The sequence below is a fragment of the Petaurus breviceps genome, unplaced genomic scaffold (genome assembly GCF_028583685.1).
Source record: "Petaurus breviceps papuanus isolate PSGF00001 unplaced genomic scaffold, PetGlider_PUasm1.0 37, whole genome shotgun sequence".
Taxonomy (NCBI): domain Eukaryota; kingdom Metazoa; phylum Chordata; class Mammalia; order Diprotodontia; family Petauridae; genus Petaurus; species Petaurus breviceps.
Window position 1 is genome coordinate 20720383 of NW_027186296.1, and position 25347 is coordinate 20745729.

General features: G+C 37.6%; 1 protein-coding gene across 1 annotated transcript in view; it reads left to right on the forward strand.

Moving 5' to 3' along the window:
* Positions 1 to 25347, forward strand: part of TMOD3 (tropomodulin 3) — an 81498-nt gene that overhangs the window by 9492 nt on the left and 46659 nt on the right. Inside the window, exons 2-3 of the mRNA XM_069098059.1 lie at positions 14594 to 14789; positions 22396 to 22552. Of these exons, the coding sequence (XP_068954160.1) occupies positions 14664 to 14789; positions 22396 to 22552 (283 nt within the window). The 5' untranslated portion in view covers positions 14594 to 14663. The remainder of the gene's footprint in view (positions 1 to 14593; positions 14790 to 22395; positions 22553 to 25347) is intronic.

The following is a 25347-nucleotide window of genomic DNA, read 5'->3' on the forward strand; positions in this document are numbered from 1 at the left end:
ACTTACCTTGGGGAGGCTGGGATTGGGAATAAGGAGAGATTAAAACCTTTTGCCCCCACTACCCTTCTTGGTATGTGTAGCCCTTAGATCCAAAGCCATTGTTAGCTGAGATGCTTTGGACTTATTTTCACATTGTTATGCTAGAATAATGAGAATGGCTTTAATACCCAAAAGTTGAAAGAATGAAGTATTATGTAATTCAAGGTAAGATTTCAATCAATACATTAGGTGCTATAAAAATTGTCCTGGGATTTTTGAGTGCCACATCAAATATTGCATTATAATTTTAATATGTTTCACTAAGGTTGGATTACATATGCCAGTAAGTATATACAACTGAAATACAATATGTGCTTTATAAAGTGAAGCATATAGCAATAAGTATATGCAACATAAATACAAAATAATTTGGTGGTCAAGGTGCTAATAGCCAGAGGAATCAGATGAGTCTCTTGTAGGGAGTAGCACTTGATCTGGGTCTTGAAGGAAGTTAAGGATTCCAAGAGGTGGAGTTGAGGGAAGAGGACATTGAAGGTATAAGGAATAGTCTGTGCAAAGGCATGGAGGTGGGAGATGGAATGTTATATATGGGTAACAGGAAGTAGGCTACCTTGACTGGAATATAGAATGTGTAAGGTGGAGTTTTGTGATATCATTCAAGAAAGTTAGGTTGGATTCAGATTGTGAAAGACTTTAAATGTCAAACACAGAATTTGTCTTTTATCCTAGAGGCAATAGGGAACCACTGAAGCTTTTTGAGCAGGGGAGTGATATAGTCATATATATGTTTTAGGAACATCATTTTGGGAGCTGTGTGGATAAGAGATTGGAGAGGGGAAGAGATTTAAAGAACTGAGATTAATTAGGAGGCTGTTGCTGTAGTCTTAAGTGAGAGGTGTAAAGGGCCTGAATTTGTGTCCATGTGAATAGGAGGGTAGGGATAGATGTGACACATACTATGAAGGTATAATTTACAGAACTAAGTGACTAATGGGCCATGGAAGGTGGAAGAGAGGAAAGATTCAAGAAGATGATTTAGAAGTTGTGAATCTTGGTAACTGGGACGATGCTGATCCCTTTAACAGAAGTGGGGATTTTTAGAAGAGGGTTTGTGTTTGAGGTAAAGAAAATAAGTTTTGTTTTGGACAAGCTAAAGCTGAGATAGCTGGTACATCTGGAAGGAGATATTCAGCAGGTATTTGGTGATTTAGCAGAGAAATGAAAATATGTGGATCCTGGTTTAATCTTCACAAAGATGAAAATTGAACCCATGAAATAATAATATCATTAAATACCATTAGATAGAAGAGGACAAAGGACAGAACTCTAGGGTACTTCCACACATAGAGGAAAAGAAATGGATAGCAATCCAGCCAAGGAGAGTGAGAAAGAATGGTCAGAAATGGGAGAACCGAGAGAGAGAAAAAGAGAGAGAGAGAGAGATAGAGAGAGACAGAGAGAGACAGAGACAGAGAGAGACAGAGACAGAGAGACAGAGACAGAGAGAGAGACAGAGACAGAGAGAGAGAGACAGAGAGAAAAAGTATTCATTTGGGAGGAAGGGCCAGGATGGTTAGCAGTGTTAAAAACTACAGATAGGTCAGGAAGGATAAGGACTAAGCAAAAGTCATCAAATGTAATAATTAAAAGAACTTTTTGTAGAGTGCAGTTTATATTGAATAGTAGGGTTGAAAGTCAGTTTTCAAGGGATTGACTAGCGAGTCTGTGGTAGTCTGACTGTGACCGGGAAGAAGAGATGGGATGATAGCTTCAGGGAATGAGTAGGTTCCGGTGAAAGGGTTTTTGTTGTTTATTTTTTGTTTGTTTTTAATATGAAGATATGGGCTTGGTTGGTGGGGTAGTAGCCAAGTTGAAACCTGGTGGAACAGTAAATATATGCTGACACTTTTCAAGTATTATCCCTCTGGTGCTCAGCATTTTCTCAGCTTCTGTAGTTCTAAAGGTTTTGTTTCATATTCCAATTTTTTATTGTCATTTCATTAAACTTTGCCATCCAAGTACCCCTAGTTATCTGAAATTATTTGTGAGCAGCCCTGGTGAGGAGAGGTGGATTTATATCAATACAAACAACTGTATCTGCTACATAAATTTATATTTAAATCAATTAATTTTAGTGCATAAAATATTAAAACACTTTTTCGGTATCTCCAAAGTTTGCATCAGATTTCTGCATCCATTTTCATTTACTTTTACATGATCATAGTGTATACTGTATCTGGTTTTGATTTTTTTTTAAATGGGCATTATTTAAACAAAGTTCTTTTGTAACTAAGATTTAAGGAGCGGGGGGAGGGGATGAGCAGTTTAACAAAACTAACCAAAATGTTGACTGTATCCAATAGCATGTGCAATCTATAGGGCATATCCCTAACAAAGAAATTATTGGGTCCACAGATGTAACTATATTTTAATTTGTATTGCACACTGATAAAAATTCTGCAAGTTTTCAGTTCTGTCATCAGATAATGGGTGTACCTGTTTTGATACAATCTTGCCATCACAGAATTTCATTGCTTTTATTTATATTTTGCCAATTTAACGGGTATGAGGTGGTACCTCAAGGTTGTTTTGATTTTCATCCCTTGGAAACTTCATTAAGTTGAGCATTTTTCAAATGGTTGTTAACAATATGTATTTCTTCTTTGACAGTTATTTATTCATATCCTTTGACTATTGTGAACTAGTGTTACCAGTGTGACTTTTTACTGGTTCATTTTTTACTATACTCATTGAGTTTTTATCCATCCTATTTGCCAAGAAATTGTTTTCATTATAACTTGTGCATTGGTGTAAGGAACAACGAGTAAGAAAATTCCATGTATCTTGTGCCAGTGCAGATGGTGACTGTTGTGTAGTTTATAGCCTTAAACAGTTGGCTGGGGCATTGAGAGGTATGTGTTCACACAGTTAACATGTGTCAGAAACTGGATTGAATTTAAGTTTTCCTGATACCTAGCCTAGCTCTATCCACCATACCATGCTACATCTCATTGGAACCTATGTATTTTTATTTTATACATTTAAAAACATTTTTCTGAGGAGGGATCTGTAAACCTCAACCAGATTTCCAAAGTGGTACATGACACAAAAACAAAGTTAAGAAGATCTATATTAAATGATATTGAAGATGATACTTTTTCAATCGAACCATCCTGTGATTCTCATGGTACAAATTCTCAGGAGTCTGAGATTGGATGGGACAACACTAACTACATCTATAGCATATATGGGATTCAGTCTCTCAGTAAGCTTTGAGTGCTTACTATGAGCTAGGCAGTATGCTTAGGGCTAAAGTGGAAAGTAGAGTTCCTTCCCTTAAAGAGTTTACAGTCTGGTTGGGGAGAGAAAGATCAGGGAGTAGTTAAGGAAGGTTACATGGAAATGAGACTTGAGCTACATAGAATTTGGCTAAGGAAACACATGACCAAGGAAAAGACAGAGGGTGAAATGAACATAGTGCATTTGTGAGAAGTTCAACCAATGGGGCGGCCAGGTGGTGCAGTGAGTAAGAGCACCGGCACTGGCATTGGGATACCCGGGATCAATTCCAGCCTCAGATACTTGGCACCCACACAGAATAACTGGCCATGTAACCTTGATCAAGTTGCTTAACCCCAATTGCTTAAGAAAAAAAAAGAAGTTCAACCAAACCAGAGTGGGGAGTAGTAGGAAATAAAGTTTGCTAGGGTAGGATGAGTCTAGATTATGAAGGGCCTTGAAAACCAGAATCAGCAAAGATATTAAATTTGATGTGATAGGAGATTATTAAATCTTTTTAGCAATATATATTAAAAGCACTGTTTTAAATATTTGTCTACCAGATATTTGTAGTATAAATTGTAAGCAAAGAGAATTTAATTGTCCAGGAGTTGCTGTGTGGCCATGGGAGATCCTAAGCAGAGCCTGCTTTGTAAAAAAAAAAAATCACTTAGAAGGCAGCTGTTTGTAGTTCTTCTCACCCACCTCCAGCTGTAGAGGTCTTATATCCTGGGGCCTTTCCCTTTAGGTTGCAGGGTCTAGAAACAGTGCTTTGAAGTGTGACCTCTACAGAGTTAAAGTAGTTTCTTCAGACCCTTCCTCCAAAAGGTCCTGATACCTTGTACTTGGTCCTCCTTCCCATTTGCAAAATTCAAAGAGGTTCTCTTTGAAGCTGTTCAGAAATGGAAAATTGTTACTGTATAACTAAAAAATAATATTTTTTGTTGGTGCTAGTTTTTTGGGGGGAAAGTTCAGAAATCTTCCTTAAAGACTTTTTTGTGCCAAATGATTTCTTCATAAATTCACTATTTATTGTTATACTGTATTAACTGCATGATCCTGAGCACAAAGTGTATTATTAAACAGATATGTTAATGTTAGAGCAGAAAGTGGGAAGTTTGGTTATAAAATGAAGAAACGGGAAGAAATGGCAAAGATAAAGGATTGGTGAGTTGTACAATTTGGAGAAAGGATATGGATGGCTATGCAGCATAGTCCTTTCTAAACGCATTCTTCAAAATATACCTCTAGAAGCTAAAACTATTAAAAAACTTATCTGCCAAAGACTCCTTTTCTGATCTCAAGATCTTTCTAAAATTCTTTTACGTTGTTTATTCTAAATCTCAAAAACCTGTTTCCTTTTTTTGAGAGTCTTGATACCACTTTTTGAAATATTTAAATGAGGGAGAGATATTAGACCCTTAATATCTTCTTATTTTTTAAATAGGAGAAACTGGAAGAAATTAACCAACAAATAAATTAATTCAGTGCCTAGTATGTGTCAGGCGCTATGCTAGGTACTAGCAATACAAAGACAAAAGTGAGTCCCTTCCCTTGAGAGCCCTTTCTGTTGGGGGACATAAAATATACATGTCAGTATATACAAAATAAATGCAAACTGATTTTTTAGTGTGAGAGAGAGCATTAGCACCTGATGGGATTAGGAAAGGCTTCATGCTGAAGGTGGTACTTGAGCTGAGTCTTAAAGAAAACAAAGGATTATAGGAGATGGAAATGAGCTAGTACAGTCCAAGAATAGGAGACAGCCAAAGCAAAGGCCCAGAAATGGATAATGGGTAGGAGAGAGAGAGAGAGAGAGAGAGAAGAGAGAGAGCGAGAGCAAGTGAGCAAGCAAGAAGGCTGTTTTGATTGAGTCATGGAGTATGGACAGGAGAGAAATGTTTAGTAAAGTTGGAAAGTTAGATCAGCACCAGGAAGGTACTTTAGATTTATGTTTGATTGTAGAGGAGGTAGAAACAAGTGAGTAGGGGACATGGTGAGACTTGCACTTTAGGAAAATCACTTTGATAGGCTTGTAGAGGGTGGATTGGAAAGGAGAGAGATTTGAGGCAGAAGACCACTTTGGAAAATATTGCAATAAATACATATGAGAGGTGATGAGGACCTGAATTGGGTTGACATAACATGTGGGACATCTATAATACATCAGTAGAAGATTGAGGAAGTAATAATAATATGCTAATTCACATTTCTATAACACTTCAAGTTTTGTGAAAAGCGTTCCTTGCAACAGCTCTGTAAAGTGGTCAGCAATTGTCATCCATTTTCACAGATAAGAAAGCGAAGGTTCACAGAAGTTAAGCCAAGAAGGATATACTTTTCTATTTAACAGTAGAATTTAATAAGTATTTATTAGGAGCCTGCTTATGTGGAAATCATCATGTTAAGCTCTAGGGATATAAAGACAAAGGTGAAACAGCCCCTGTTTTTGAGAATATTACAGTTTATTAGGGGAGTATAACAGGAACAGAGATAACTATAACTTGAGGAGGAAAAGAGCACTAACAGCTAGGGAGAACAGGAAGGCATCATAATGAGGTACCGTGTTTCCCCGATAATAAGACCTATCCCGAAAATAAGCCCTCCCATTACTGTGTAAGATTCCTCTAAAATAAGCCCTCCCTCGAAAATAAGCCCTATTGAGATTGCTACTGTAGTGAAGGTGATCCCCTGCGCTACACGCTACATTATGGTACCCTCTGTATGCACCGTTCCCCCCCCGGGTGAAACGCACGCCGCGCTCCGAGCTGCATCCAATCAGAGCTGCAGCAGTGAGCGCGTCATCCTGTTCTTCCCCAGTGATTTGCTTATTGAATAAAGGTACATTTTTTGGTTCACATTTACCTGTTTATTAAAATTGCTGTCAATGTTCATTAAAATAAGCCCTCCCCTGAAAATAAGCCCTCTGGTGTTTTTCTGTCCAAAAAATTTTAATAAGACAGTGTCTTATTATCGGGGAAACACGGTAGTACTTGAGCTGTCTTAAGGGAAGTTAGAGTTTCTGAAAGATAGAGGCGAGGTTAGGGTGCATTCCAGACATAGTGCCTCAGTTGCCCTAATACGTGGAGATGGGAGATGGAACTCATGAAGCTGGGGAGCAGCTAGTAGGCTAGTTTGGTTGGAATGTCAAGTTTCTGAATGGAGTCTAGAAAGGTAGATTATGGAGGGTTTTACATTACAGGTTGAAAAGTTTATATTTCAGATGCTTGAGATTTTTGAGCAGGGAGTGACATGGTCTGACTTGTACCTCAGGAATATTATTTTGGCAACTCTGTGGAGAGTGGATTAGAGAAGAGACGAGACACAGAAATTATAGATTCAGAGCTTGAAGGGACTTTCGAAGTCATCTAGTTTGCCCTCATCATTTTACAGATGAGGAAACTGAGACCCAGAGAGATTAAGTTTTGTCTCAGGTTACATAAAATAAATGACATCTGCAGAGTTTCAGTTCCTGTGATCACAAATCCACTGCTCTTTCCATTCTGCTACCTCATTGTAGTATAGATTAGAGATGATGAGTCCCTAAACCATGGTATAAGATGTGAGTGGAGAGAAAGGGACATATGAGAGTGGTGCTGTGGAGATAGACTTGACAGTGGGGGAGAGGAGGAATGATGGAAAGAGAAAAGTCAATAATGACTCCCAAGTTTGTGAATCTGGGTGACTGGGAGCATGCTGGCGGACCTGACAGAAATAGGGAAGTTTGGAGAAGGGTTAAGTTTAGGGAAAAGATAGTAAGTTACATTTTGAACCAGTTGAATTAAGGGATGCTGGTGGAACATCCAGGGTGTACTGTTTAGCAGGCAATTGGTAATATGGGACCAGATTTCCAGAGAGAGATTAGGACTGGCTTTAAAGATATGAGAGTCATGCACAGAGATGATCATTGGACCCATGAGAATACCAAACAGGTATATTGAGAAAAAAGGGCAGAGAACCTTGGGGAACATATTTGGAGGGCAGTAGAATGAATGATCATCTGGGAAAGAAGACTGAGAAGGAGTTGTTAGACAAGTAGAAGAAGAACCAAGATAGAGCAAGGGGGAAAATGTGTCCAAGAAGAGGCAATTGTCAGTGTCATGCTGTGGGAAGTCTGAGTACTGAGAGAGGAACATTGAATAGTTAAGATAACCCTAGAGAGAGAATAGTTTCAGAAGAATTTTGGATAAGCCAAATTGCAAAGATTTGAGAAGGGAGTGGGGAAGCAGAGACAAGTAAAGATGATACTTCCTAGGAGTTGGCTTATGAAAGGAAGAAAATATATAGGCCAGTAGCTTGATGGCATGAGGATGAAGGTCATAAAGGCATATTTCTAGGCAGCAGGGAAGGAATAGGTGGATTAGAGATGAAAGAAAGAGGCTTGCAAACACAAAGGGGCAAGCTTCTGGAATAGATGAGCACATCTAAGATCAAGAGCAGAAGCTGAAGATTTGGCTTGGTCAAGGTCCTTCTCAGAATCTGAATCCAAGGAGAAAGTGAGAAGGGGTGATCTAGAGATTTTGAAGTAGCAAGTAGGGGAGGAGAGGTAGATCAGGTAGATGGCCTTTTTTCTCAGTAAAACAAAAGGCAGTATTCTCTGCAGAAAAGGGAGATGGAAGAAGGTGGTACTACTATAAGGGGGCTGGTGCAGAGGATGATAGCATCAATCACAAAAGAATGAAAGTGGAGGTCCAATTAAGATTGGATAACTAAAGAACTGGATTAGTTTTTTCAGTTACTACAACCAACACCTACCAAGTAGCTAAATAATGAACTAGGCCTTTGATTCATTATGGCCCACTCCATTTAACTGCACTTTGAGAAGTAGTGATGTAGAAAGATCATGCAGGTGTGACTGTTATTCTAAAGTAAAGTATAAGAAGAAGAGAACCCTAGAATTTTTTGTGGGATGTGGTAGGAGAGGATAGCTAGTTGTTAAAAAATGAAACTAAAACTTGTGTTGGAGCATAAGTAATTTAGGAATCAGTGAGTGTTTTTGATCATAAAAAGTAAAAGTGAAACAAAGAAAAGGTGTTCTTTTTTCTTAAAGCAGTCGGGTTTAAGTAACTTGCTCAAGGTTACACGGCCAGTTATTTCTGGGTGTGGTGCTGAGTATCTGAGCCCGGATTTGATCCAGGTCATCCTGACACTGGAGCCAGTGCTCTTATTTGCTGAGCCACCTGGCCGCCCCTAAGCAATTGGAGTTAAGTAACTTGCTCAAGGTTACATGGCCAAGTGTTTCTGGGTGTGTGCTAAGTGTCTGATCCCGGGATTCGATCTCCAGGTCATCCAGACACTGGAGCCAGTGCTCTTACTCTCTGTGCTACCTGGCCACCCCTTGTTCTTTTTTCTTTACAGTGGAGAAGGCCTGCTTATCCGAGGCAGGATTTCTTTTAGGCCTGGACTATTTTATTTTCAGCTCTTTCCCTATAGCCCAATATTTATTGACTTGGTAGATTAAGAGAATTCTTTTACCAAGAAGAATGAGTCATTATGATACTTCCTGTTCAGGGGGAAAAAAAAGTCTCATATTAGTCTCCAGTATGCATTTGAAATAGATTCAACATTTTGATTGTTGTTTGGAGCACTGATAAGTTTTTTGAGCAAAACTTTCCTTCCCACATTTGGGTTTTGTCCACAGTCTTATTGGTGAAAGGGTCTCTTAAAGTTAATTAACAAAGATAAAAAAAAAAAGACAACTCTGTAGTCACCTTACTCCAAAGTGTTTGTCCCTTTATCTTAAGTATTTAAAATATCTTTTTTCTGTCTGTTCCTCTAAGCAGTTGACTCTAATCAGTCAGTTAAGCAAAATTCTAGAAAAACAATTTATTGAAAGAGAGAACTGTGTGCCAGTGTTGTGATCACTGTGGCATTTACCACATACCTCTAGGAGTGGGTTAGGTCATGACTGTACCATGACTCTGTCTTCTTTAGCGGCCCCATCTGTGGGGTGAAGGGTGGAAACAAACAGGAAGCAGCCTGGCTTGAGAGAGAGAGAGAGGGGGGGGGGGGGGGACGGAGGAAGAAAGAAAGAGTTGCTATAGTTTGTATTCCATCCTCATCCCTAATCTTCCTGCTACACACACACATACACACACACACACACGTATGCACGCACGCCCTTAAAAGACTGAGGACTTTTACATATTTTCATGAAAGATCCTTGTAAATGATTTGAATAACTCAGTAACTTCCTCCCAAGTAAAGTTCTTTCTTCCTTCCTTTCTTATCTCCCAGACAGGTGTCTTTGCAGGACTTATATCAAGGAATGGATGGAGCAAAATATTTGAGAAAGGGGAAGAGTATAGTTTAAAAAAATAATAATAAATAAAGGTTGTTTTAGGGATGTTCATTTTGTATATTGACTTGAATTTTTTTTTTCTGTTTTTGAAGTGATGGCAACCATGTAGTTATTTACCCATTTTATTTCCTTATTTATATTTTAGGGAGGAAAGGGAAGTTAGGGTGATTATGTAGTTACTTGGGTATAGCTCCTAAAGCCAGTCATACAGTCAGGATGCTTCCTGATTGGCTGAGAACAGTGGTATAATTATCCAGATTGTAAAGTCCTCACATCATCTTGGTGATGGTCTAGGAGAGGCCATTTTCATCTGGGAACACAAGGGAGCTGGATGCTGCAGCTTTGGGTTCCAGGTCTGAATAAAGACATAGGCCAAACTACGCCTAGGGAACTTTAGGTAAGGATCAGGTTAGAGTTTGTGTACTCAATCTGATACTGGTGGATTTCTTTATGCCTATTTTTCATTATATTTCCCTGGTATGTTATTTGTGAATTTGCTATGTGCAAATTCTTTTTCTTCTTGTGAATAATCTTTAGAAAAGGGTCTCTTGTGGTTTGGAGTAGAAGGGAAAGAGAAAAATTTACAGGGGTAGAAGAGAGAGAAAGGAAGCTGGTAGAATTGAACACCAAGAAAAGAAGAGGACAGTTAAATAGAGTTTCAGTGCAGCAGCCTTTTGAACCAAAGAAATCACCTGGTTCACAATCCTGGAAGATCCAAGAAGCTTAAGCACCTTTAGTAGGGCTTCCATCAATCAGGGGATTTGAGAAAGAAATAAGGATTTCCTATCTCAAGTCTAAACTCAACTGATACCGTCAGAAGCTAGCTTAGTTCAGTGGAGGTACAGGCCTGGATTTTTCAGAGAGAGAAACCAGCAAATCAGATCTGATGTGTAAGATTTGTGTGTTTCACTTCTTTTTCATTCCTTACTTCCTTTCAGATAATGATGTTTATCTAAGTTGGTGGTAGTAGTTATAGCAACAACATCAAGCTGTAGTTGGTGAATTGGGACAGTAAAGTCACTCACAGTGAACATTTCTATCTGTGATCTCTTCTCAATATGTTAAATATCTTATCCAGATATCCTTGCCTTTGGACCAGCCCTCCCATCCTAGCTACTCCATTTTGATAGTCATTGCTTTAAAGAAGTTACATTTAAGGAATCATGCCAGAGTAGGCAAAGAACTTTATACAAAGTTAGATTTGATTTTGATTAATAGTCAGTCAGAAAGTGCCTTAATCAATATTTTTTTCTACAAAAAAGCATATTCGTCTTGTAATAATGATGGATAGGTACAGGTTTCATTTTGAAAAGACACTTTGTGCTATTGGAATTATATTGACGGTATACACTATACTTTCCATTAGTCAGCAATCAGTGTTAATTATTATTTTGTTTTAGAATCATAACTTAGATTTGTAAGAAAGGGACTTCAAGAGGAAGTTAGATACCTATCTAAATCATGAATCCTGTGTCTAATGTTATTTATTCTTGATAGTTTTTTAAGATAAATTTTTCAGCCATGAAAAAATTTGAATGATGATTTGGCTTTTTTTTTTTTTGCTTTTTGGAGGGGGGAGGGCAGGGCAATTGGGGTTAAGTGACTTGCCCAAGGTCACACAGCTAGTAATTATTATGTGTCTGAGGCCAGATTTGAACTCAGATCCTCCTGACTCCAGGGCTGGTGCTCTATTCACTGTGCCGCCTAGCCGCCCCTTGGCTATCTTTTTTCCCAAAGTAAATTAAAGCAGATACTTATGAAGTCATTGGAAAATGAAAGAATCCTTTCCATTTCAACAGATATTGGGGCTTCTGTGGTTCAATAGATTGATCATAAATATTTCAGCTACTCCATCTGCTCCTAATAACTTCCACCTGTTTAAATTGCATGATTTAACAAGATGAAGTCATAGGATTTTAGAACTAAAATATACTTCAGAGTTCACCCACTGGAATCCAGTGCTTAAGTTTAATGGTAATGAATTTTTTTTTAAATTGCATTGGCAAATTCATTTATTGGATAGCTTGCTGTTAGCCCTGACACCTTGAAATTGTTGTTATACAGTGATCATTGTTGGACATTCATGTTGGAACCAGCATGTTATCAATTGCAGATTGATTTCTGGTATTAAATATTAGAAATATTGAGGAACAATAAATTAGAGATAGTGACTGTTACTTTTTTTACTATCTGTAAGTTAAATGTGTTTCTAAATTTTTATTTTTAAAGTCTCATTTTTCTCAATTTTGATATTACCATCAATAAAGCATTTGTTCTTTAAGATTGTAAAATTATCTTTTTTAGTTTATTTTGCTATTATGGTTTTTAATTGTCATCAGATAAGACCAGTTTTCAGATAATGCAGTCCATTACAATATCAGCTTCACTGATTTTTGAGGATGAATTCTAGTGGCATCTTTTCACAAAACATAGAATTTTAGACCCAGTAGAAGCTATATCAGGGCAGGTACATGGGGGTAGTTGATAGAGGACTGGGCTTAAAATCAGAAGAATCATCTTCAAATCCACCCTCAGATACTTACTAGTTCTGTGACCTGGGCAACCAATTAACCCTGTTTGCCTTGGTTTTGCACAAAGTGAACAGGAAAAGGAAATAGTAAACCACTCCAGTATCTTTGCTAAGAAATTCCTCAATGGGTTTATGGACACAACTGAAACAACCCAACAACAGAAGCTATATCTAGGAAATAGAGAAGGATGAATCAGAGATGACAAAAAAGTTTCAGAGTTGTGTCATTCAGATGATGATAGTACCAGAGACATGGGAAGGGACATGTGAAAAATATGCATTTAATTAAATATTACACATTTAATTAATAACAAAACCAAACACATGTATAGTTGTTTATCTTAGTACAGTATGCCCATAACAGCTTATTAGTTTCTCTGTCCTTCCATTTCTACTACCCTTTCCTTCCCCTCCCCTCTGTATTTGTACATATAGAAACTTCTTCCTTTTTTTTTCTTGCCGGAAAGACCTTTCTAAAACATACCACTCTTAGAGGGCTAAACTAGGAATTAGTAGAATTGGATTCTGAATTTTATTTACCTACTAACTTGTTTTATTTATTTTATCATTATCAGAAATAGACAAATAAGAATCATGGATACCTCTCCCAGATAGCAGAAAAATAAGCTTATTGTTAAAAAAATATAATCATCAGTCATACTTAAAAATATTCAACTGAAAGCATTGGCCTATAAATGACCTTAGGCTACATTAGGTAGATGTATGTTGTCCATGGTGAAGAGGGTCATAGTTCCATGGTACTCTGCTCTGTTTGCACCACATTCACAGTATTGTATTAAGTTCAAGACATATAATTGGTTGAGAGAGAAGAGACTGTGGAACTGTAATATTTCCTTATTTGCCGAAGATTACCCAACAAAAGTGATATGGAGAATCCTATCTATAATGACAGGTGCTATGGATCCATCTGAGCCCACATGGTCTCTTACCTGTGATGTTATTATTAACAGCATGCATAGTGGATAGAGACCTGCACTCTGAGTCAGCAAGACCTGGGTTCAAGTTCTGATTTTAACATAGACTGTAAGCTACAGAAAAGGTGATGGATTGCATTCGTAGAATGAGTTTCCTCATCTGTGAAATCACAGGTCTAGTCCCTTTTTCCCATTTTTGGAAAAAGAGGGGGAGCTTCCACTGGTTTTAAGAGTGAAAGTAGGGAGTCAAGATGGCGGAGTAGAAGCAGGACCTCCCCACTACTCTGGCTTCCACCTTCCCCAATCCATGTAAAAAGGGGACTCTGATAGATGTCATGCTGTATTCGGAAAGAGGCCAGTAAGTTAAAATGATATAAAAAGTACAAAAAAAGAATAATGGAATTTAAAATTAGTCTTAGATTTAAAGTAAAGGTTGCAGCACTTTAAAATTATGAAAAAAATTTAGCCAAATCACTAAAGCGTTAGAAATTCCTACTTGTACTTTGTTGTACTTTAGAATGAATAACAAAATCATGGAATTTTAGACTTGGAAGAGACCATAAAGATCATGTAGCCAATCCCCTTTTTTGGTGAGAAATCTAAGCCCAAGAAGTGAAGTGACTTGTTCACACGAAGTTAGCAGAACTGAGGCTAAAATCCATGTCTTTTGACTCACCAAGTAGAGAACCTGTTCTATCATACTATATTTCTTCAGGTTACTGAATCCAGAATGATACAAATGAGAGCTGGAGAAACTGTTAATGCTTTTACTAAAATATTCGTGTAACATTTTAAGCATTTCTGGTATTTTGTCAGAAATGTATGTTTCACTTTAAATATGCAATTTCAAAAAGCAGTTAGATTCTTAAGTGTGACCTGGAACCAAATTGTTCTTCTACACGACTCTTTTCGTAATGAAAGTGGAAAAATCATTTAGCAGAAATCTACTTTAAGGGAAATTTTATTGAAATATATCTGTTTTGCCAAGTATGGGATTTTTCTTGCAACATTTAAACTACTTTGATTACTAACTTGTAAATTCTTTGAGTGCAGAAAACTTATTTTTCTCCAGGACCTTTCACTGTTAAGCATAATATGTGCTTACATGCAATTGTATCATAAACATTTATTTTACTTGGTAATATTTTGTTCTCTAAACCTATTAGAACCTTGTATCCATCTAAAATGTAGCTAAATTAACTGATAAGGTCTGTTTTCCTTTCTTTGCTTTATCTGCTTTTTGATGGAAATGATAAATATCCCAAAGTTAGATGGCAGAAGAGAAGTGAACAAAGAGCTTTGATAATCTATCACACAAACAGGATAATTAAATGCTAAATAATTGATAACTACTCAGCTTCAGCAAAACTTACCACAAAGACAGTGACACTTTTGGATTCATAATAGGTTTTATCAATATTTTGACTTAAAGCTGAAAATATGTATGTATGAATAACAAGTATTTTATTTTCAAGTTTCTAAAAATGTTATTTAGATTTTGTTGGATTTAAGCAGATACTGTTAACAACACCATTACTTTTTCCACAGCTTAACAAAAAGAAATCAAATCTGATTTGTAGACGTTGCCAAAATTGAGTAATATTTTACTCCACAAATCATGGCACTTCCCTTCCGAAAGGACTTGGAAAAGTACAAAGATCTTGATGAAGATGAACTCCTTGGTAAACTTTCAGAGACTGAACTAAAACAGCTGGAAACTGTTCTTGATGACCTTGACCCTGAGGTGGGTATTAGTAAGAGAGAGGATAAAAGTATCTTGTTTTTTTCATCCAAATACATTTTTAGGGGCAGTTAGGTAGCACAGTGAATAGAGCATAGGCCCTGGAGTCAGGAAGACCTGAATTCAAATTTGACCTCAGACACTTAAGACCTAGTAGGCATATGACCTTGGCCAAGTCACTTAACCCCAATTGCCCTGCCTTCCCCCTCCAAAAAAGCAAAAAACCAAAACCAAACAAACCAAATACATTTTTAATCCCTTTTTCTTTTCCAGCTTTTTTCTATTCTACATAGAGATCACTGTGCTTTCACTGTTTCCCACTACAGGTTTTATTCTTTCCTTTGGTACTTGTATCCAAAATCATCTCCCCAAATTGCCGTCTTCAGAGCCTCTTGAAATGCCATGTCCTCTATGAAGTATTTGTTGACTAAACAAGAAAGTTGGGTGTAACCTGGAATGTAGTAAGGTGAAAATTTACAAAAGCTATTTTTCTATCTAATTCTTGAAAGCTATTTTGCTTCTAGAATTATTGCCTCCCAGAGAATCTTTGATAGGTCCTACTTGGCCCTACATTAGGACATCTGTAGTCTGAGGAATGCTGCACCAAATGATTAATTTTAAAATCATCTTTTGAAACAAGCCTCTGGTAGCCTTAGAGCTACAAGTGAACTAGACCTTTGGTAATAACCCAAATTCACTCTAGAACAAATCTAAATTTGTAGTTTGACCAGAAGCTGACTGCGTCTCCATGGGTTTCATTGGGTTAGAAGTGGCTAAAGTAAGTAGTACTGGGTCAATCTTGATTTAGATTTATACTCTTCAGGATTTCCTTAGAGTTGAGTGATATACTTGGGGAAATGGCTGTTTGATAAATTACATCCTATTCCTAAGTTGCTTTACTTTGCTTACTGAATATTACTTGATGATAACTCTTTATGCTAGGATATTAATTGTAAGTGTTTATTTAGGATAAAATTTGACTTTCCTTAGTAAAACTTTCTTTGGTATTAAAAGTAATCTATTGCAGTCAGTACCACATGTATATTTCTTTAGGGTATAACTAGTTTTTATATTTTTACTAAGACTGATCTTTGTTTTTCAACACTTAGTTAATCTATTTAGGTAAATACTGCAGATAAAATCCTTCCATGATGAATTCCATGATAAATAAAAATTCACAATAACAGAAATATATTCTAGTCTGAAAGATTGCCCTGTAGCAATAACGTTGTGTTCATTTTGTTGCCCTAAAGTTCGTGCTTGGAATAATCCAATATGAGGAGTCTGTGATCCCAGCATAGCACAGTGGAAAGAGGGCTGTATCCGAGGACCTGGGGTCACTCCTTGTCTCTGTCACTACCTGTGGGACCTTTGGCAGATTTTGTTAACCTTTCTGGACCTCAGTGCCTCATCTATTAAATTAAGGGATTGGATTATAGACCCGCCCTTCCAGCTCTAATTCTATAAGCTTATTTATATTGAACAATCACACATTGTCGTAGAATAGTTTTTGACACCAAATGGATATTCATAAGCCTTATTTGTCAGTAATTTACATTCTGCTTCTCAGATACAAAGACTTGACTTGCAACCTTTGTATATAGCATTTTTTCAGACTTCCCCACCCCACTCCCAGATGTTGCTAATTGAGTCTTTGAAGAGCATGATTTATTCCAATGACATTTAGCAAAGAAAGGGTGTTATGCCATTTTACAAGTTAGGGCGGATTTCTTTTTGCCCTCCCTCTGTCCCCATCTCCTCCTTCACTACAGTGGGAGTTGCATTTGAAAGTTATTAACTGGCATTATCATGTGAAAGTTAAACAGGAAAAGGAATGCCAGATTCTTGTGACTTGTTTGTTTTGTTCACAGGGAGAGACATTTAGAAGCAATTCAGTGTTCCTAGGTAAAATGATAGAAGACCCAGTTCCCTTAACCAGAAAAACATATTAAAGTTCTCACCAGCTTTACTTCCTCCTAGCAGGGATCCAGGAGGTAGGGAAAAATTGTGAGTGGGGTAAGAAAGATTGTACAAGACAACTCTTTGTAATATGGGAGTTTCTCTTCCTCTTCCCTACCATTTTCAGTGTACTAATTCATTGCCTATTTCAGTGTAGTTATACCACAAGTACAGAATGTTTGTACATAAGCTTATATGTCATAACTAACGAGGAATGAGAAAAAAAAATTCCCAGGAATTCCATCTTAATGACAGTTAACCTGCTTGTTAATTTTATTTATGATTAGACTGGTTAATTAGAGCATATTGTTCAGGCTTCATATCCCATTAAAGCCAGTTAGTTGTGATTTCTTTCATGATTCACACTCACAAAGGTAATCTAGGATTCTAACCAGCCATTTCACAGATGTGTTTCACAAGGGGCAAGAAAGTACTGATGAAATCCATGCAAGAATATTGGTAGTGTTGCGAAAAACAACTTAAAATACATGTCCTTCTGTGATGTCTTCATATGTGAAGGATTGCACATTTTGTTGATTTGCTTTGAAAGCATTCCAAAATCTTTTTTATGTGCATATGTTGTATGTCTCCAATTACATTATTATCTGTAAAGGCAATGGCCTTCCTTTCTCGTTTTTTAGAATTCTAATAGAAAATTAGAATATGGGGGGAGGGGAACCATGCCCAATGCAGTATCAGGAACTGACTTTAAAACTTTTTTCCCCCTTAAATGAATCAAATTGCAAGTACAATTAAGTATTAATGCAGTTAATTATGGGTCACTGAAGATGGCCCATTGGGACTGCAGAATCGACAGAGTACAGTAAATGTTTTTGTTGGTCAGTCATTTTCTTTAAAAAATGATTTTTTTTTTTTAAGCAATCGGGGTTAAGTAACTCGCTCAAGGTTACACGGCCAGTTATTTCTGGGTGTGGTGCTGAGTATCTGAGCCCGGATTTGATCCCCAGGTCATCCCGACACTGGAGCCGGTGCTCTTACTCGCTGAGCCACCTGGTTGCCCCTAAGCAATTGGGGTTAAGTAACTTGCTCAAGGTTACATGGCCAGGTGTTTCTGGGTGGGTGCTAAGTGTCTGATCCTGGGATTCGATTTCCAGGTCTTCTCAACACTGGAGCTGGTACTCTTACTCGCTGTGCTACCTGGCTGCCCCAAAATGAATTTTTTTTAATGAAAAAATATCCATTGCCTGATAGGATCCATGGGAACCAGTATTACCACTGTCATTGAGGTATAATGCAAAGCATCATTCATCCTGCTCTTTGCTTCTTAATGGATTCTATTTGTCATCTCTCTCTAATATAACACAGGAATGCCTAGAAACAGGGAGACAGCCATTTCTGTTAGGTCTTTGTTTTTCTAAAAGGGTTGTATACTACTTCTAGCTGTCCTCATGATGTAGTGGTAAGATCCTAGAAAGATAATTTATTCTGTGGTCATTTGATTTGGCTTTTTAAGGCATTCTTCTCCTCATTGGCTTTTGGGCCTCCTTTGCCATTTGAGTTAGTCTGTTTTTTAAGGTATTATTTTCTTCAGTCAGGTTGTTGACTTGCTTTTCATGATTTTCTTGCATCATTCTCATTTCTCTTCCCAATTTTTCCTGCACTTCTCTTACTTGATTTTCAAAATCCTTCTTGAGCTCCTCCATGGCCTGTAACCAATTCATATTTTTCTTGGAAGCTTTTGATGCAGGAGTTCTGACTTTGTTCTCTTCCTCCCATTCCATGCTTTGATCCTTTTTGTCCCCAAAAAAAGGAATATAAGGTTTGATTGCTGTGCTTGCTTTGCTTCATTTGCTTGCTCATGTTGCCAGTCAAGTTACTTGAGTTTTCAGATCTTTGCCACAGTAGAGCTCTGCTTCCACAGAGGTAAGCTTTGTCCCAAATCTCTGGGGTTTTTGCAGCTGGTGGAACTATTAGTTGGGTACCCTCTCTGAAGCCTCCACGTGCTCTGGCACCTGGTCACACACCTCAGGACCTCCACCCAAGACAGCAATCCAAATCCAAGCAGGTTAAAGCAAGAGTGTTTACCCTCTGAATGGTCCCTTGGTCCCCCTATGATCTGCAGGCCAGGAACTCTGAAGCAGTCACGTGGCTGCAGCTACACAGCTGCCACGCCTCCACCACTTCTCACCCCTGGGTCAGGGGCAAGACCAGGCTCCATCCCCCCCAGTTCTAACAAGAGTTCCACACTGACCTTCTACCTTGTCTTTGGCATTTATGGGTTGATAATTCTGGAAACCACCACAGGTGCTGGTGATCCACTCTCCCAAAGTCCACTCCAGCCGGGGCTAGTCGAGGCTGCCCTGTGGCTAAAACCGGGGGCTCATGCACGGTTGGGTTCAGCTCCTAGCACCCTGTGATGTACCCTTCCTGTAGGCCTGCCAGGCTATCTCAGGGGGATATTTGTTTTTCTCTGTCACTTTGTGGGTTCTGTAGCTCTAAAATTTGTTTAGAGTCATATTTTATAGGTATTTAAGGTGGTTATGGGGGGAAACGCACAGAGTTTTCCTGCTTCTACGCTTTCATCTTGGCTCCACCCCTCTATTGTCATTTGAGAGCCACATTCATAACGTTTACCATTTATGACTGTTCTTGGGCTATACTAGTGAAAGCATAGTATGGGGAAAGCAAATAGCAGGTCTGAAACTATTACCTCCTGTCTGCCCTTTTTCCCTTGTCCCTAGCAATTCCATTTCCTTTAGGCATTTATAGCATTGCATTCTCATGTATGGATCCTGATAAATAGCCCCTATTATGGGCTCCTTAGGAGAGTTCTAATGCATTTACAGCTGCCATGAATTAATTCAGGGACTGTCAATCCACTTATGAAATCTATAGCAAACAGCAATAGAGTTATAGAAACTTAGATTTAAAAGGAGCCATAGTGATCATCTGGTCCAAAATGTGAATGCCCTCTATAATATAATAACAATAACTAGCATTTATATAGTGTTGTAAGATCTGCAAAGTGCTTTATAAATTGTTGTTACTGAATCATTTCAGTCATGTCTAACTCTTCATGACCCCATTTAGGGTTTTATTGACAAAGATAATGAAGTAGTTTGCCATTTCCTTGTCCAGCTTATTTTACTGATGAGGAAATTGAGGTAAACAGGTTGAAATGACTTACCCAGGGTCATACAGCTAATAAGTATCTCAGGCCAGATTTGAAATCAGATTTTCCTAATTTTAGACCCAGCACTCTATCTACTATGCCACCTACTTGCCCCCAAACTAAAGTTTATTTTATTTTATAAATACTGTCTAGATAATATTAATATCCCATTCTACAGAAGAGGCAACTTAAGCACAGAGAATATAAGTTAAAAGAATTAAACTTGTGCATTGATATAGCTAGTAAGCATCCAAGGCTAGATTTGAACTTCCTGGCTACAGGTCTAATGCTGTATCCACTGTGTCTATCCCCAATAAATATGGTCCTCTGGCCTTTGTTTGAACACCTGGATATGAGACAGTCCATTCCATTTTCAGATAGTCCTAATTGTTAGGAAGTATTGTTGAAACTTTCCTAAATAACTTCTACCCTAGTCTTTCCACCGAATCTATGTAGAATGTGACTAATTACTTTTCTACATAATGGCCCTTCACGTATTTGGAGATGACCATCATATCCTCCCTAAGCTATTTTGTCTTCAAGCTTACATATCCAAAGCCTTCAGAATTTCCTTAGTATAAGTGTGGGTCTTCATACCATCTGGGTCTCTCTTCTCTGAATGTATTTCATTGTTTAGGTGTGTCTCTTAAAATATGGTGACCAAAAGAGAATGGAAAAGTGGTCTGACCAGTACAGAGAGTAGTGATATTGTTTCTTGTCTTGTTCTGGAGTTCTCTAAATTGTAGTGTAAAATTGCAATAGCTTTATTGAAAGTAAAAACCACACTGTTGTCATACATTGAAGTTGGAGGCAGCTTCCTATTCTCAATTTGGTGTGGTTGATTTTTTGAACCTAAATGCAGGAGTTCACATTTATCTGCATTAAAGTACCCATTGTTCCTACCTGTTGAAGTCTTTTTGGACCCTGTTACCAAGCACAACAGTACATTTACTCAAAACAAAAACAAATGGCTTGGTATATCATTTAAATATTTTTTGCAACAAAATCCTATTGCAGTGAAAAGAAAGCTCTTCTTGACTGGCTGGGGAATCCTGTACCTCCTTTGTAACTGTGGGTGTTTTGTTTTGTTTTTAGTTTTGCAGGGGGGAAGGAAGGGAAATTGGGGGTAACTGACTTGCCCAAGGTCACACAGCTAGTAAGTGTATCAAGTGTCTGAGGTGGGATTTGAACTCAGGTCCTCCTGACTCCAGGGCCGATGCTCTATTCACTGCGCCACCTAGCTGCCCCCATGGGTATTCTTTTTGATAACAAAGGAAGAGGCCAAGGATCACCAGATTAATTATAGGTAGTAGTTTAATCAGTCATTGTGCATACTTACAAAACAGGGGCAATCTGTGGCAGCTGCCACAGTTCAGTGGATCCCTGCAAAAGAAACCCAAAAATCCACGTGATAATTATAGAAAACAGACCAAGAGAGGAGGAGCCAGAGAGTATATCACTACTGATTACGGGATATTTTTGGTTTTCTGCTTAGTAATGAGTTTGGGCATTAAGTCAATGTTATGTCCAAACATAAGTTTGTATATTGATCATGACAGGGTCACATATGAGTCACGATATTCTTTTTACAGCTTTCATAGGTTGTAGCTTAAGTTATGACTCTGTCTCGGTTATGATTTTTAACAGGTCACCAGGTCTGGGCTTCTACCTTTCACAGAATTTAAATTTTTATGGCTTTTTACTTAATACTGTATTTTATGTCTTTTCTCTAGTTGGGACCCCACATACAGCATTCCTTTTGTGCATGTTAAAAAATATCTTCCTCTAATCTTCCTCCAATATCTCATGGAGTGGAGGTGAATCTTAGGTGCTTCAGGGCTTTCAGTGAAAGTTCAAACTCTGAAAACTTCTACAAAGTTGTAAAGGTATGAGGTGTGGGTATGGATTCTGCCTGTTATCCAAGGACCAGCCTAGCCAAGTTCAGAGAAATTCATTACTACATTGATTTGACTGCAGTATAGTCAACTTTTACAACCATTCCTGCTCTAGAAGACTCAACCAAAGTGTAAAGACCTTGTTGTGCATTAAGCATAGAAGTACCTACATTGGGGAAATAGATCCTTGAAGTGTTTTTAGTGTTTGAAGTATTTTTCTAAGTCATTTTAGATATCAAGAAAATTCATCTTGTTTAATGTCAAAAGGATATGAAACTAAAGCCTGATATTTTAAGTCACTAAAGCATGTTCTATAAAAGAATGAATTACTGACTAATAAATTCTGTCTAGCTAAACTATTTTTTGTAGTTTTAGTTGAAGAGCTTTGAAATTTGTTGTCATAGGTCATGATATAGAATATTTCATGTTGATACTGTGATATTGCTGTGTCATACACTGTTTTTGTTTAAATGATAGATTCATTTACATTTATAAAATCACTGACCTCACATAGTACCTCTTTATGAATGAAAGATATTTTCACATAATCAAAATAGTCTGATTTATGTGTGATCTAAATGTAAATTGCCATTGTAATGATTCTTTTTTACTTTTTGGATAGAATGCACTTCTACCTGCAGGCTACCGGCAAAAAAATCAGACTACTAAGAATGCTACAGGACCTTTTGACAGAGAACATCTGCTTTCATATTTGGAGAAGGAAGCATTGGAACATAAAGACAGGGAAGACTTTGTACCTTTCACCGGAGAGAAAAAAGGTAAATCAAGGGCATTATAATTATTTCTTTGATGGAACTTTTTTTTTTGGTACATATGGAGGAATTCAGACTTTAGAGTTAAATTAATTGGTTGTTTTAAAGGTGGCCAGCTGGCACAGCGAGTGGCAGCACCAGCTCCAGTGTCGGGATGACCTGGGGATCGAATCCCAGGCTCAGACACTCAGCACCCACCCAGAAACACCTGGCTGTGTAACCTTGAGCAAGTTACTTAACCCCAATTGCTTAGGGGTGGCCAGGTGGCTCAGCAAGTAAGAGCACCGGCTCCAGTGTCAGGATGACCTGGGGATCAAATCTGGGCTCAGATACTCAGCACTACACCCAGAAATAACTGGCTGTGTAACCTTGAGCAAGTTAACTTAACCCCGATTGCTTTAAAAAAAAAAAAAGAGAAAGAAAATCAATTGGAATTTTTTAACCCAGTAACAAATTCTTCACCAATTTGGTAAAGAAATTTGTCCTAATTAGTTTAAGTTAAGTGAGATTTTCTGTGCTATAATAATTGTTTGCAGTGTGGTTTTTGTGGTCAACATAGTGTGGCAAAAGAGCACTTGATCTTGAAAACCTGGGTTCAGATTGTAACTCTTCCACATAATAGCTGCTTAAATTTATGGAGCTTCAATTTTCTCATCTATAAAACGGGGACACAGTAGTATTTGTACTACCTATTTATCTCACAGGATTGTGATGACAAAATAAATAAGTGCTTAGTGGAAATAGCATGCTATCTGGGATTAAAAAGATCTGAGTTTGCATCCACAGTTTTGCCAGTTTAGTACTTAAATAACCTTGGATACATTAGTTTCCCTCTCTTGGCCTCATAATTAATGAATTGGGAGCAGCTAGGTGGCCCAGTGAATAGAACACTGGCCCTGGAGTCAAGAGGACTTGAGTTCAAATTTGGCCTCAGACACTTGACACATTTACTTAGCTGTGTAACCTTGGGCAAGTCACTTAACCCCAATTGCCTTGCCTTCTCCCCTAAAAAATGGATAATGAAATGGATAGTTAGACTGACTGATTCTTAAAATCTCTTCTAGCTCCATATGCTATGATTTACCATCTAGTGGCTTACTGTATGCAGATCATTGTGCTGGGAGACAGATAAGATACAATCTCTACCCTAAGGAACTTAACAATCTTATAAACTATGATTTATGATAACATTCTTTATAGTGGTGGTGATAATTATAATAATAATACCACTTCACAATATGAGAGCAGCTAGGTGGTGTAGTGGATAGAATCTAGAGTCAAGAAGACCTAACTTCAAATCCAGCCTCAGACACTTACTAGTTGTATGACCCTGGGTAAGTCTGTTTGCCTCAGTTTCCATATCTGCAAAATGAGCTGGAGAAGGGAATGGCAAATTATGCCAGTATCTCTGCCAAGAAAACCCCAAATTGGGTCATAAAGAGCAGACAAGACTGAAATAACTAAATAATACCCCCATGACCAAACATGTTTATAGTGCTTTATAGTTACAAAGGACTTTATATGATTTTATATATATATGTGTTTATATGTATATATGTGTGTATGTGTGTATATATGTATGTGTATGAGTGTCTATGTGTATATATGTATATGAGTTTGTATTGTGTATGTATATATATAAAATTTGATCCTTACAACTATGTGAGATATGTAGTACAAGTATCATTTACATTTTATCTGTTCTTGGTTTTCTGCTTATAGCAATTTCTTATTTGTGTCAAAGCAGATTTACAAATTGATAGAGTAGCTTAGGATATAAAAGACTTACTCTTAAATCCAGTCCTTCTACAAAGGCATTTTAAACTATTGTTTGTTTTTTGTTAGACTTCCTTGGAAGAATATTTCTCAACTTTCTGGGTACCTTAGTTTCCCATTTGATGATAATCATTGCAGGAAGTTTAAACCTATTTCATTTTATCTTGTTTTTATCTTCCATATGATAATTATTCTTGTACATGAAGTCAGCTAAGACTTTCAGCTTCTAGCTTCCTTTAAATTTTTCTTTTGGGTCTTAACTGTCTTTCTGGCTTTTTGGGTACTATAATCAGCTTTCATTAAAGTATTCGATACTTTAAAGTGGCAAACTGAATCGCCTAATTTTGCATCTGTATATGAGCCATTTAAGCATTTATTAAACTTTCCAGACCCCACATTCCACCTTATTATATTTCTTTCTCAAAATATCACAGTGTGGTATAGAAGAGATAGGGACTTGGAGTAGCAGTTGCAAAAGTAGAGAACAGCTCTTGTTGCCTATCTTGTTATCTCACTAACTCCCCAAATCTTATCCTTGTCAGTAGCATTCAGTAACCTCTTTATACATTCTGGCATAGCTTTGTGTGGTTGGGAAGCCACAAGACCAGCTTGGCATTCCATAGTTAGAGATGGCATGACACTTTTGGGGGGAAAAAAAGAGAAGGCAGAGTTTCAAATTATGCTATAGCCACACACCAAAGAGCCATTGTTTTTATGTGTATTTGGTCTAGAAAAGTGGCTCTTATGTATTAATCTGGACAGTTAGACCCACAACAGAGAAAGATTAATCACCTTCAACACCATCTCCATATATAAAAAATGTAATGACTAACCTGACCCTATGGCTTGTATTCTAGGCATACTTCAAAAGGGATAAAGTTTAAAAAAGAGGGGTGAGATATTGAAAAAAAGAAGAGGTACAAAGGAAAGAAAGATAGAAGGAATTGGAAATTTATTTAATAAATCAGCAAGCAGGTTATGTGAAGAAAAACCTTGATGCATTGAAATTAACCTTTGTATTTGGG